We start from the raw sequence: 13310 nt of genomic DNA, 5'->3' as shown, positions 1-13310 counted from the left end.
ATAGATTACACAAACAAAAATGACAGGGTTATTCCAGTTTTTTTCAGAAATTGTATAAAACATGCATTAAATTTCAATCACATATAGAGCTCAGAAGCACTGGCTAGTTATACATTTGAATGCAGTTTACAGTAGCTATTGCAGAAACTGCAAAATTTAGGATTTTAAAGTTAAAGACATTTCATTTAAAAATATATGCATTGTACTTTAAGAGATGAAGAAGCACGCTGTACCATCCAAGCATATTCCTCTGGTATCGACATGCAATGGGCTATGGCATGCATCAGATCACACTAACACAAACAGAAGGCAGGAAAAGGTGATGAAAGATACAAATGTATGCAGAAAACAGAAAGCTTTTGAAAGGGAATGTCAAAAGACCTCATATGCTTTGCCCAAACTTAATGCATTTGCATGATAAGGGGGGTGTGGAGGGTGCAGCACAGTTTTCTAATGGATAAACGTAGTGTGCGGGTGGGTTGGGGGTGCGAGAGAAGAGAAAAAGAAGTTTACACTGATCTTCAGATTTGGAAGATAACGGGTCTCTGTTTTAATGCATCATATTCATCAGATAAACTTCACTATTTGTACAAAATAGTAAAAATGATATCAGATCAACAGCTTTGATTTGACAAAAAAATTATAAAACTTAAACAGGAGGCCTGTGAACAAAGGTGACACAACAGATGGCTTGTATAGTCTTATATTTTTACATAAACTACACAATTTTTGTTATGAGTGGTGTTGTACTTTTATTTGGGCTAATTATGAAGGAAGGTTTTTGACAGGCCCTAAGAGTTTCCTGCTGAAACAAAAATTTCATGTCCACAACAAAAGATGATGCAAAGGAGGCTGCTGAATAAGAGAATTTAAGCATGCGCATCACACAATGAAACAACCTGATGACTAGCAATAGCATTCAGTGCCCGAAGTGTGAAAACACACAACGCAAAGGGTCTGAATATTCCAGACCCATTGATTCAAAATGCCCTCATTTGTAAATTCAGTGCTCTCAGTTATCAGTTTAAAATGCATATATTGATCTTTGACACTACATCCAACACATAAAACATGTTCCCTTAAGTAATAAATCCATACAGAGAACATGGTATTTCTCAAGCAAATATTTGTATTTCTCAAGCCATAATTTCTGAAAGCTCAATGGTGTTCTCTGATGTCCTAATTCAGCAATAAACAACAAACCATCTTCCAATCAATTAAACCAGTCTTAACAGTGTAACAGAAAGCCCATGCTGTATAAAATAGTAAATGCTCACAGTTAACAATGGGAAAGTACATTAATACCCTCAATTTCGCAGTAGGGTAGTGAGGCCAACAGCTCTAACAATTCATTGGCGTTCAGTTTATTTTTAAAAAAATCAGATATTCTACAAAATTCACAAGTTTTTAAGTCTTAAAATGGGTTCTCTAGAAATAAATGTAATTGGAAAGATGGTTCTTAGTTGTCAAAAAATGTTTTGTTCTTTATTGCTGTTGTTACATTAAAATTAGAAGAATAGAGAATGACTGAAGTAGAAATAGAAGGTTAGTAGCTCACTTACGGGCACCAGTTTCCAATACCATTTTGAAGGAGACTGCCCAAAAAGCAGGGAAAGGAGTTAGAATTCAAGCATCAAAAAGGGCAAGGAGCAAAGTTTGTTAGAGCATTACATAGAACCAGCGATAAGTATTAAACACTCCATTCTAGGCAGTCTAAACACTTCATTCTAATTAGGGCAAAATACTAAATTCTGTTTTTGATAGAATAATTTCCTTTGTATTAAAAAATGAAACAGTTGACAACCGTCATAATCAACAGACTTTACTTAATTAATTGTGCTATTTTGTTGCTCTAGCGCTTCTAAGTTTTAAGTAAAAACTTTTGGTTGGGATGAGGGTTGGTGGAGGGAGGAAATGCGAAAGAGAGGGAGAGAAGAAAAAGCAATGTTCAGACGATCCAGTCTGCTCTTATATACCACATGTGGTGCCTTTAATTGCAGTGTCCAAATTAGAGCAACGCATTTTTAAAAAATCTTCTGGAAAATGGCAAAAACAGCATTTAAGACGAATGCTGAAATAAAGCTCATCTACTCTGAAGTATAAACGGCTGCTATATCAAATTTTGAGCAGCACTCTTTGATAGGACTGTTATTTCCCTTTTGGCTGAGCTTATCACAATTGAGCAAATTCATTAATTCCTTGCAGAATCCATTTTTGATTTAAACAATATTCAAAGGCTTAGGTTAATGCAGGTGCACCGCATGGAAGATATTCAGTGTTAACATGATTATATTCATCTGTGCTGTATCTTTCGATGTTAAGTGTGCACACCTCTAAACAGCCAAAGATATGAAAGCCACACAATGTGGAATGGTGTAGGCTCATTCGCTCCATTCGCTATACAATCTTTTCATTCCTATCATGCTTTGTGGAGCAATAGAGGAGGGGCTACATGCCACTCCACGTGGTTGGCGTTGAAGGGGGGGGGGGATCAGAGTGAGAGCTGCACCCAATCACTCCAAGAAACCGCTCAGCAGCAAGTTCACATCAATATTTGGCATTTTAGGATATTTCCCTCCCCTTTCAATTTTACAAATCAGTCCATTCTTTAAGAAATATTCACAATCTTCCAACCGTAGTGCTGTTTCAATTACGTATCCAAGGAAAAGGGGCAATTAAGTCAATACTGTTTGAGAATGCAATTTTCCTTTCGATTTTGGGGAATTGCTACTTTCACATGACTGCAGATTTAGGGCAAAGTAACAGAAAAGGCCTCGTAGAAAGACACTGAAACAAAGTTACAAAGTACAAATTGCTGGTAAAAGATTAGTATGAATGGAGAGGCAATATACATTTTTCCCCAATAAGAAATGCATCAAGATGCACTAAATGCTGCAAATATGCTGATCTCACCCAGAACAGGTGGTGATGCTACAAACTGACCTCCCTGATCCTGCATTGCTGGGGAAGGTGGCATCTTCCAAGACAACCCTTTCAGTTTTGAAGAGATAAACACATGACATGGTGCAAATCAGGTGGTCCACAAGGAACAAAAGAAAACAGGCTATGATATTTCAAGACTGACGAAGAGTTCACACCTGAATCGTCATAACCTGCCTTTTTCTTTTAATAATGCTGCTGACTGGTTGTGTATTTCCATCATTTTTTCTCTTTCAGAATTCAAGTTTTTGTTTATCTTACTAGGCAGATTCCCAAGCCTTGCCAGCCTGGAGCAATACAGCATACTGCCGACCATGAATTGGTTCCCCAAATTAAGATGCAATTCCACTTAGATTGCAAGTAAATGTGGCAATTGCCAATTTTTCATCTTATGATCAAAGATGGAATAGAACTGGGCAACCCATTTCCCTGTCTGCATTCTAATGTGGACATATAGGTAACCTGCTCCATATTGTGACCATACAAATCTTCATTAAGTCTACAAAAGAAGAATTACTACTCAAAAACAAAGCCTGCTGACAAGACTGTCATCCTAATTCCTTTGAGGAAAGCCTTCAACACACACATTTGAGTTTATCCCTGATTTACACTGAGTACTGGACTACAGCTCCTACATAGGATTCAGTGCCCATTAAAGTAGCATGACAAAGACCAAGGTCTCCAAGGACGTACTTTATGGTTTCCTGTTTGCCAATGACTGTGCCGGTTCAGAGCTAGACATGCAATGCAACATGGGTTTGTTTTCCAATTCATGTGACAACTTCAGCCTTACGATCAGCACGACAAAAACTGAAGTAATGGCCTGTGAAGGAAAGACCTATCTTGAGCCCAAGGTTTCAGTCATGACCAGAACTCATCAGCAGAGGATAAGTTCACTTGTCTGAACAGCACACTCTCTGGAGCTATATCAACAGGAAGACGCATGCAGGCATTGCTGAAGCAAGTGTAACCTTTGGCAGACTTCAAACATCAGTCTGGGAATGATGAGGAGTAAGTCTGCCATTAAACTGGAAGTCTATAGAGCAATAGTCCTGCCCACTCTGCTCTACACATGTGAGACTTGGACTGTGTACCAGTGTCATGTCAAGAAGCTCAGCCACTGTCACTTGAGCTGCTTTTGGCACTTTCCTAAGATCAGGTGCCAAGACAAAATACCAGACACTGAGGTGTTCATCTGAGCTGGCATGCCAATCATCTACACCATATTGAGACAGTCACAACTTGGTTGAGCTGATCATGTAGCCAGAATGCCTGACATTTGCTTACGAAAGCGAATCTTCTTTGAAGAGCTCAAGTCTGGGCTGTGCTCGCATGGTGGTCAAAGGAAGAACTACAAGGACATCTGGAAGACTTCACTTAGGAGTTTTGATACTGACTTCAAGTCCTGTGAGCAGCTCACCCAGATCCACTGCACCTGGCGCAACCAAATAAAAAAACCGTGCAGCCTCCTTCAAAAGCAAAAGCATATCAGAGACATCTCAGAAATTCACTTAAAATAACAAACCAGAAAGAAAGCCTCTTTGTAGCTAAGATTTTAAAAATAAGATTTTACATGTAGGGTTCTATTTTCCCCATTTGGTAGGTTTGGGACTTCATACTGCTAACTCTACTGCTATACATAGTCCCTATAACACAGGCTGCAGTGGTTCAAGAAGGTGGCTCACCACCACCTCAAGGGCAATTAGGGATGGGCAATAAATTATGCCCTTGTCAGCGGTTCTCACATCTTGAGAAAGAATAAAAAAAAACAATTAAGTCATAGAAAGCGTCTTAAAAACAGATTTCTGTTTAAAAAACCTTCTGTTCCGGTATGGGAAACTATTCCAATTTGCATCGGGCACTAAATGAAATTCAGATGACAATTTAGGAAACTGATGAGGAACCTGACCTTCTGCATAAGCAGCATATTAAACGTTTTACTGTATACACTTCCACTCCACAAACCTGACTTTCCACGTCATGATTCTGAGTAATGCTTTTTGTTACAATAGAGGACTTCCTGTGTAAATAATGGCAGGTTCACGTAAAGTTGTTGCTCATGATGCAGTTTAGGGCCCTGCTCATGTCGCCCAGCCACCAAGGCTGTACCTGCCACACCTCTAAACCTTTGCTTGTGAATTATGGAAGTTGTCTGCAAATTTCTCTATTTGTGATGCGAATAATTCTAACATTTGTGTACTTCACTGCTCTCTTCCACCAAAAAAAAATGCAATAATTCTTAAGGTGTTACTTCTGCTTTACGACTAGATTTCTTCATTCCACAGCTTCCAGCCCAGCCCGTTCTTCCATTTTAGTCTTCCCACTTACCCCATGTCTTTGATCCCTAAATCCCACTCTAAAACTTGCTATTCCATTTTGTTGCTGTCTCCGACTTGTCCTCCTGCTGTGGCCTTGCACCCAACTTGGTACCATGCTGGGCCTCAACACTAGCCTGCCCTTTTAATTTCACAGACTTCCTTTCCTTGCCTCGGCAACGCTGGCCCTTTCTAATTTAATGTTACTAGTTAGTTCTTCTTCACCCAAGCTTTTATAAATTTGTCTCCTTGTAACCTCCAATTGTTCCCAATTTGATTGCACAGATTCCCTTTCTCCAACTTGTAGATTCCAGCTCTAGTCCCAGGCCACTTTTATTTATTATTAAACATTAAAAAGGTTAGGCAACATGCAAAATATTCCCTGGCCTTCTTAAAAACTCCCCCAGCTATTTTTAGATTGACATTTTTGCACAATACATTTACTCCCATGAAGAACCATAATTTTGGGTCTCAGCTGCCCTCTGAAGCTGCTCCAACTAGCAAAGATTATGGTGCACCTAATCTCAAACCGATTCCATTGAATGTGCTTAGTAACACAGCTTTCAATTAACACATAAACAAATCATTAGCAGCTGGATAAGATACTGTTCAAACACGATTTAGAATATCAGTGTCCAAAACAATTGCACTACATATGTGGATACAATCTGGATAACTTCTAGATAACACAATAAACTAAATATTTCTCTGATTTATGAACTCCATTGATCATCTAAAGAGAGGCACACAAAAGGAAACACATCAAGTGTGCAATGTGTAGCAAGGGATCACCAGCTCATAAGATTCAGAGGTCTCAACCCCACAGATGATCAGAGTGCAGTTGTACATTCAAATGTCTGAACCAATAGACACTTATTAATTATGAATGGACCTTTGTAGAAGAAAAATGAACAGCAGGATTTAAGAGAATCTGTACCAAACAGCCCCTATTTACCCAATGAAATTTTGGCACAGGCAGCACATGGATTGACCAGCGCAGCATCAAGTTAAAAGAAAATGAACAGAGTCTGAATATATAGGAGGAAATTCATAGTAACAAAAAATAAAGGTTGTCATTATTAAATCTGCTGACTGTGCAGGTTCAGTGATAAACCCAAGTGGTTGTGTGTTGAAGACTTCATCTACGATCTTTCAGCTGAAAAATCCATTATACCCTATTTAAACTGCATCCAAGTATCTTGTTTTCATCAAATGATACATAAAGAGTAAAATGCATCACTTAAGATTATGAAGCAATTTCTTGCTTGACTGCATATCCTTGATGAAAGATGCATTTAACAGCCTAAATAAGCAACAGTAAACTTACAGTCAATGAATACTGATCCACGATTTAGGATAACTTGATAAACTCATTAGACTTACCTTTTGGTGACTTGGACTCTCCACAACCTGCTGTTTAAGTTTAAGTTCCTTTTCTGTAATTTCTCTCATTTTTAAGTTCACCTGAAAAGACAAAAGACAGCAAAGGGATTCATCATAAAATGGGATTGGATAGGTGTAGACAGACATGTGGGGGTGGTGAGAAAATATAGCACTTTTTGTATTTCTAATATACAAGCCCAGCATCCGATTGCGGAAACATTAAAACTTCCTTTTAAAAAGGAGAAAACATCTTTTCATTTTTTCTCATTTTCCAGCAAGCAAAAATGAGCAAGCCTTTTGTAAGTTAAGACCATAAGACATAGGAGCAGAAGTTGGCCATTCAGCCCATTGAATCTGCTCCACCATTCAATGAGATCATGGCTGATCTGATACTCAACTCCACTTTCCTGCCCTTTCCCCATAACCCTTGATTCCCTTCCTGATTAAAAATCTGTCCATCTCAAACCTTGAATATACTTAATGACCCAGCTTCTTGAGCCTCTGCAGTAGAGAATTCCACAGATTCACTACCTACTGAGAGATGAAATTCCTCCTCATCTCTGTCTTGAATGGGTGACCCCTTACTCTGAGATTATGCCCTCTGGTCCTAGACTCTTCCACAACAGGAAACAGCCTCTCAGCATCTATCCTGTCAAGCCCCCTAAGAATTTTATAAGGTCACCTCTCCTATGAGGACAGGGGCAACCTACTAGACCTCTCCTCATAAGAAAATGCCTCCATGTCCGGGATCAACCTAGTGAGCCTTCTCCGGACTGCCTCCAATGCCAGTATATCTTTCCTTACATACGGGGACCAAAACTGTTCACAGTATTCTAGGTGTGGTTCAACTAGTGCCTTGTATAGTTTTAGCAAGACTTCCCTATTTTTATACTCCAGTCCCTTTGAAATAAAGGCCAAAATTCCATTTGCCTTTCCTATTACCTGCTGAACTTGTATGTTAGCTTTTTGGGATTCAGGCAGGAGGACCCCTAAACCCCTCTGGGCTGCAGCCTTCTGCAGTTTTTCTCCATTTAAATAATATTCAGCTCCTCTATTCCTCCTGTCAAAATGCATAACCTCACATTTTCCCCACATTATATTCCACCTGCCAAGTTTTTGCCCACTCACTTAACTTGTTTATATCCCTCCATTGACTCTGTGTCATCCTCACCACTTGCCCTCCCACCTATTTTTGTGTGATCCACAAACTTGGCAATAGTACATTCACTTCCCTCATCCAAGTCATTAATACATATTGTAAATAATTGTGGCCCCAGCACTGATCCCCACAGCACTCCAATAGTTACAGGTTTGCCATCCAGAAAATGCCCCCCTTACCCCAATTCTCTGTCTTCTATTAGTTAGCCAATCCTCTATCCATGCTAATATACTGCCCCCACCACCATGGGCTCTTATCTTATCAAGTAACCTTATGTGCGATATCTTATCAAACGCATTTTGAAAATCCAAATATATTACATCTACTGGTTCCCCTTTATCTACCCTGCTAGTTACCTCCTCAAAGAATTGTAATAAATTTGTCAGACATGATTTCCCCTTCATGAAGCCATGCTCTCTCCAGAGCTCTCCCCCTCTCTACAGCCCTAGTTCTTCAATTCAACAGGACACTGTACATAAACTTGCACATACAAACCCAATCAAGAGCAACTCATTGAATTTTGTTCAGAAATAATGCAGCCTAATTATTCACAAAAGTTCACTCTGAAGTAGAAAAGAGATTACATTTGGGAATATAAAGAAATCATGTTGCACATGTGTAAAATAATACCCCTGAATACAACCGTTTAAAGCTCAGTTGGTAACACTCTTGTCTGAGTCAAGAGTTGTGGATTCAAGCTCAACTCAGAGACTTGAACACAAAAATCTAGGCTGACACTACAATGCATTACTGGGGCAACACTGTACTATCAGAGGTGCCATCTTTCAGTTGGTGTCTCATTTTAATGTCTCATCTGCTCCCTCCAATTGACATAAAAGACTTCATGACGTCAGCGGGGGTGCTATCACCAGTGTCTTGGCCAATATTTATCCCTCAATCTAAATCACTAACACGGATTATCTGGTCATTCTCACCTCACATCGCTGATTGTGGGATCTTGCTGTGTGTAATATTGGCTGTGTGTTTCCCTATAATGACAACAGTGCCTACACTGCAGAAGTACCTATTTGGTTGTAAAGGACCTTGGGACATTTTGTGGCTGTGAAAGGCGTCATATAAATACAAGTCTTTCTTTTTCATGGGGAAACTGTAAGCAATGTAGAAGAGTTATGATTCAAAATTTAGTTGCTTTTTCTAGTTTAATTAAAAAAAAGTCCCCATTATTGCTCTAATATTGGGCCTGTTGCTCAGATCTCACAACAGGACCAACATACTCAGAATGTCGAGTCATTGCTAACACCTGTCAACAAGTGCAAACACTTGTCAGATCCGTTTGATTCACAGCCAATAGGAACAATGATTCCTGATCATAGCCAACTACTAAACAGTGGAATTTTAGCAAACCAATCATCTACAAGGTATTGTCCTTGATAGGGTAGATTCCATTTTCTCCAATTTCTACCAATTCAGTTTCTCAATGGAAATATAAAGAACTTGGAAATGCTAACTAATTTTAAAAGTTTACGTCCTGAGATTATGTATTTATCAACTCTATGAGGTGACAATAAGTAATCCTAACCAACAGCTGGATCAATTATTAATTCACCATATTAACTCTTACAATTCCTAATAGCATTACAATCTTTTCTGATTATTTTTCTACAACTATTTCAGATTTAATGAAGGCCTCAAATAACATTCAGCAACAAGTATTTGTGTTCTCCAATATCATCATGCATTTTTATCACTGTGGTTTTATTTAGTCAGCCAATCAACAATCGGGCCTTTTGCCAATTTAGGTAGCTGGCTGAATGCCTATTGGACCAACAATCTTATATGATTATTCACTGTTGCTATTGGTTGCTGAACAATGCAATAGGTAGTATTGTATGTTGCTAAGCAAATGTGGGAATAACTACATCTTTACATAACATAGCAACACAAGAATAAATATTAAATGCATGTCAAAATGTAACTGTTGATAGTTCCTAATTTAGAAATTTCATGAAATAAATTTGTCTTTCTATATATTTAAAATTGAAAAACTGCACTGCCTCCAGTACTTCAATGTATCCCTGATATCACGGTGATCGGAACGGGAAAAAGTGCTTTAGGTGTTGTCAAAGCAGAGCACTCAACAATCCAATCTTGACAAAGGCAAAATACTGCAGTTGCTGGAAATCTGAAACAAAAACAAACAGTGCTGGAAAAACTCAGCAGGTCTGACAGCCTCTGTGGGGAGAAAGACAGAGTTAACGTTTCGAGTCCGTAAAACTGAAGAGTTCTGAAGAAGAGTCATACGGGTTTGAAATGTTAACTATGTCTTTCTCTCCACAGATGCTGTCAGACCTGAGTTTTTCCAGCACTTTTTATGAATCTGATCTTGGCTTTTTCTGACTTGTATTCTATTGTTTTGGCTGGAGTTCCAAATTCCACTGCCTGTTTGCTTCCAAAAAAGAACAAACTGACTTGCATTCATATGGCACTCACACCTCTCAGAACTTTGCAAAGTATCCAATGCAGTACTCTTGTAGTCACTGCTGTAATGTATGAAATGCATCAGCCAATTTGTACACAAAGTCCATCAAATGGTTTAATAGCATAAGAAATGAGGAGTCGTCAGTAAGAGGGTATCAAAAGCCAGGAGCTAAATTAAAAAGAACCACGAGAACAGTAATCTCCAGATTACTATTTGAGCCTTGTGCTAATCGACACAGGGAGAAATGGATCAGAAAAATGAACACGCAGCTGAAAAGGTGTGGAATGGGAAGGTGATGTTCCCGTTCATGGAACACTGGCATCAGAATGGCGAGAGAAAGGAGCATGACCCCTGGGCTGGTCTGCAATGGAGCCAGGCTGGGACCTAAGTCTTAGGGGAAAAGACAAATAAGAATATAGAAAGGTTTTAAAACTACTGAGGAGGGGAGGGTGGAAAATTCAGACAGGATACAATAGTAACCTAAAGAAAAAGGGATGAGAGCAAAGTTCAAAGTACTATTAAAGGTAAAGGTAACTCAGGGAGCAGAAAAGGTTATCAGAACAGATAATAAAATATATGATTAAATGAAAAATAAAACAAATCAAATTGCTAGTCTTAGCATCAGTAATAAATTAAGGACCACTGATGGCAACAATCAGAACTGAAGAACTAAGTGTGAGGCAGATGATAGAAAATGGCTGCAGATGGGACACAACTAGCAGTTAAATGTTGCAGGCTAAAAGGGTATTTGGAAATGACAGAGAAAGAAGGGGTTGTAGGGTAGCTGTATTAAATCAGAAAGAATATAATGGTAATGGCAGGTGATAGAACTACAAAAAAAAAGGAACGGAAGCAAAATCCATTTGGTTGAGATGAACGATAGGAAGGGATAGGTCACATTTCCAGGGGTATATGACAGACTGCAAAACAGTGGGAAAGAATTACAGGGGGAAATAGCCAAATACATGAAAATGAGTTTAAAAAATACAATCATTGCCATAAGAGATTTTCAACGTATCCAAATAAACTGGCAGGAAGAGGAGTTGGGGGGGGGGGGGCAGTGGTGGATTTAAAAAAAATATATAACAGTATGTCCAAGGCTCCTTTATGTCCCAATATGGCAGAGGCCAATAAAGGAGAAAGTGCTGCAAGATCTTATAATAGGAAATGGAACTGGAGCAGGCAAGAGAAGTAAGCATGGAAGTTATGGTCAAATTATAATAAGGTTTAAGATAATGATTTACAGAGGTATAGATAGTACAAAGATCAGATTGGGAAAACAGCTAACCAACAGGAAATGAAGATGGAAGATAAACTGGAGAAAAATATTGACAGAGAAAATCACAGGAAAAGCAGTGAGCAAAACGTAAAGGAGAGATTAACTGAATTTAGGAGAAATATATTCCAAGAAAAAGAACAAGCTAGCAGAAAATCAACCCTTTGAATGCTTTGAAGAATAAGTGACAAAGAGTAGACAAGGAAAATGCAATGATGTAATAAAAATGACCTTCCGGAAAACATTTGATAAGGTGCCACATAATAGACTTCTTTATGGTAACTCCATAAATAAAATAGAGAGGGGGAGATAAGGAGTTTCACGCACAGGCAAAAAATGGGAAGTGAATCAATGCAGAGACCACTGTTATTTGCCGTGTACATAAATGATCTGGGGTCAGAAATTGGAATTATAGTTCTAAAATTTGCAGACGCTGTCAAATTTTGGGGTATAGCTAATAAATACAGGTAGACATAAATAAGCTTGCAAAGTGAGCAAATATACGGCTAATGAAATTCAGTATAGCAAAGTGAGAGGCTGTTCATTTAGGTAGCAGGAAGAAGGTTACTCATTCCTTCAGAAAAGAAGGAAAGATAGATCGAAAACAAAAAAGAATTCTCTATCCTTTGTTTTGTATCTTTTAAAATATTGCTCATCTTGTAGGTCTAATGAAGGATTCACATTTAAATAGTTACTCATCTGTTCTCTCCACAGATGTTGTCTAGTGTTCAGCATATTCTGCTTTTGTTTCAGGTTTTCAGCTTCTGCAGTTCTTATTTACCAGTTTTAGTGGTGTACGTTGATAAATATCAGCCAGGGCATCAGGAGAGCATCAGGTGGCAGGCAGGTCTCAGCTCAATGTCTCATCCAAAAGACAGCCCCATCAACAATGTGAACTCACTCAGTGCTGCAGTGAACTGACAACTTTGATTATGTGAAGTCTCAGGAGTGGCACTTAAGTACTGCCACTGAGTCAAGGTTTAATTGGCTGGGAGTGAACATGGAGGAGAAAGAAACACAAAATATCTATGTAAAAGGAGGCAACGTTTTCTACACTTACCTTATTTATCCAGAACACCATGGCATCTTCCAGATCATATGGTAATTCCTTTGAGGCACTAAACGTCGAAAAACGCTTCACAGAGGCCACTACTTTTTCAATGCTGATCATCTCTACTGTATAGGCCATCATCAGAGCATCAATCAAAGCCATGTGGGCACTCTATAGAGGCAGAAACAGCAAATTAGTAAATTCTTCTAATAAGCACTGGTTTGTATGTGTCACTAACAACACAGGGATCCAGTGCAAAAAATGGAATTGTTTTCACTTTCCTTTAAATGTCAAAGTGCAGCTTCAAGTATCTAAAAACTTCATTGTTCAAATGCAGCACATTCTTCTGTACAAGACAGGTTTCAATAACAGTGTTCCAAAATTCCCCTTTTTGGATGCCTGAGCTTTACTGCTTTGCATTGTTCAGGTCAACAGCTATGAGCTCAGAATTCTTCACAACGATGATTACCAATTGCAACATTGAGTTTAAAATAAGCATGGCAGGTACAGAAAATGCTGGAAACACATGATAAGTCCTTCAACATGAAAAGTCAAGCTAAACATTTACCATAGATCACTGCATATAAGTCAACCTTCAAAGCTTCAAAAAAAATCCTTCCAAAAACAGGGATTGACCTATAAGCCGAATATAAAATGTAAACCAGCAATGTTGGTGTAGGTAGTTGCCATTTTGAAATGTGGAAAAAAAACAGTAATTCAATTTAAATCAATGTGTCACATATTAT

General features: G+C 38.6%; 1 protein-coding gene across 3 annotated transcripts in view; it reads right to left on the bottom strand.

The window, feature by feature from the left end:
• Positions 1–13310, bottom strand: part of camsap1b (calmodulin regulated spectrin-associated protein 1b) — a 98330-nt gene that overhangs the window by 35614 nt on the left and 49406 nt on the right. For all 3 annotated transcript variants that reach the window (XM_041193131.1, XM_041193132.1, XM_041193133.1), the window contains exons 3-4: positions 12574–12735; positions 6639–6719 (exon numbers count right to left, since the gene is read on the bottom strand). In XM_041193131.1, the coding sequence (XP_041049065.1) occupies positions 6639–6719; positions 12574–12735 (243 nt within the window). The remainder of the gene's footprint in view (positions 1–6638; positions 6720–12573; positions 12736–13310) is intronic.

The sequence above is a fragment of the Carcharodon carcharias genome, chromosome 8 (assembly GCF_017639515.1).
Source record: "Carcharodon carcharias isolate sCarCar2 chromosome 8, sCarCar2.pri, whole genome shotgun sequence".
NCBI lineage: Eukaryota > Metazoa > Chordata > Chondrichthyes > Lamniformes > Lamnidae > Carcharodon > Carcharodon carcharias.
The sequence above is the reverse complement of the archived record's forward strand: the minus strand, read 5'-3'. Positions and strand labels throughout refer to the sequence as shown.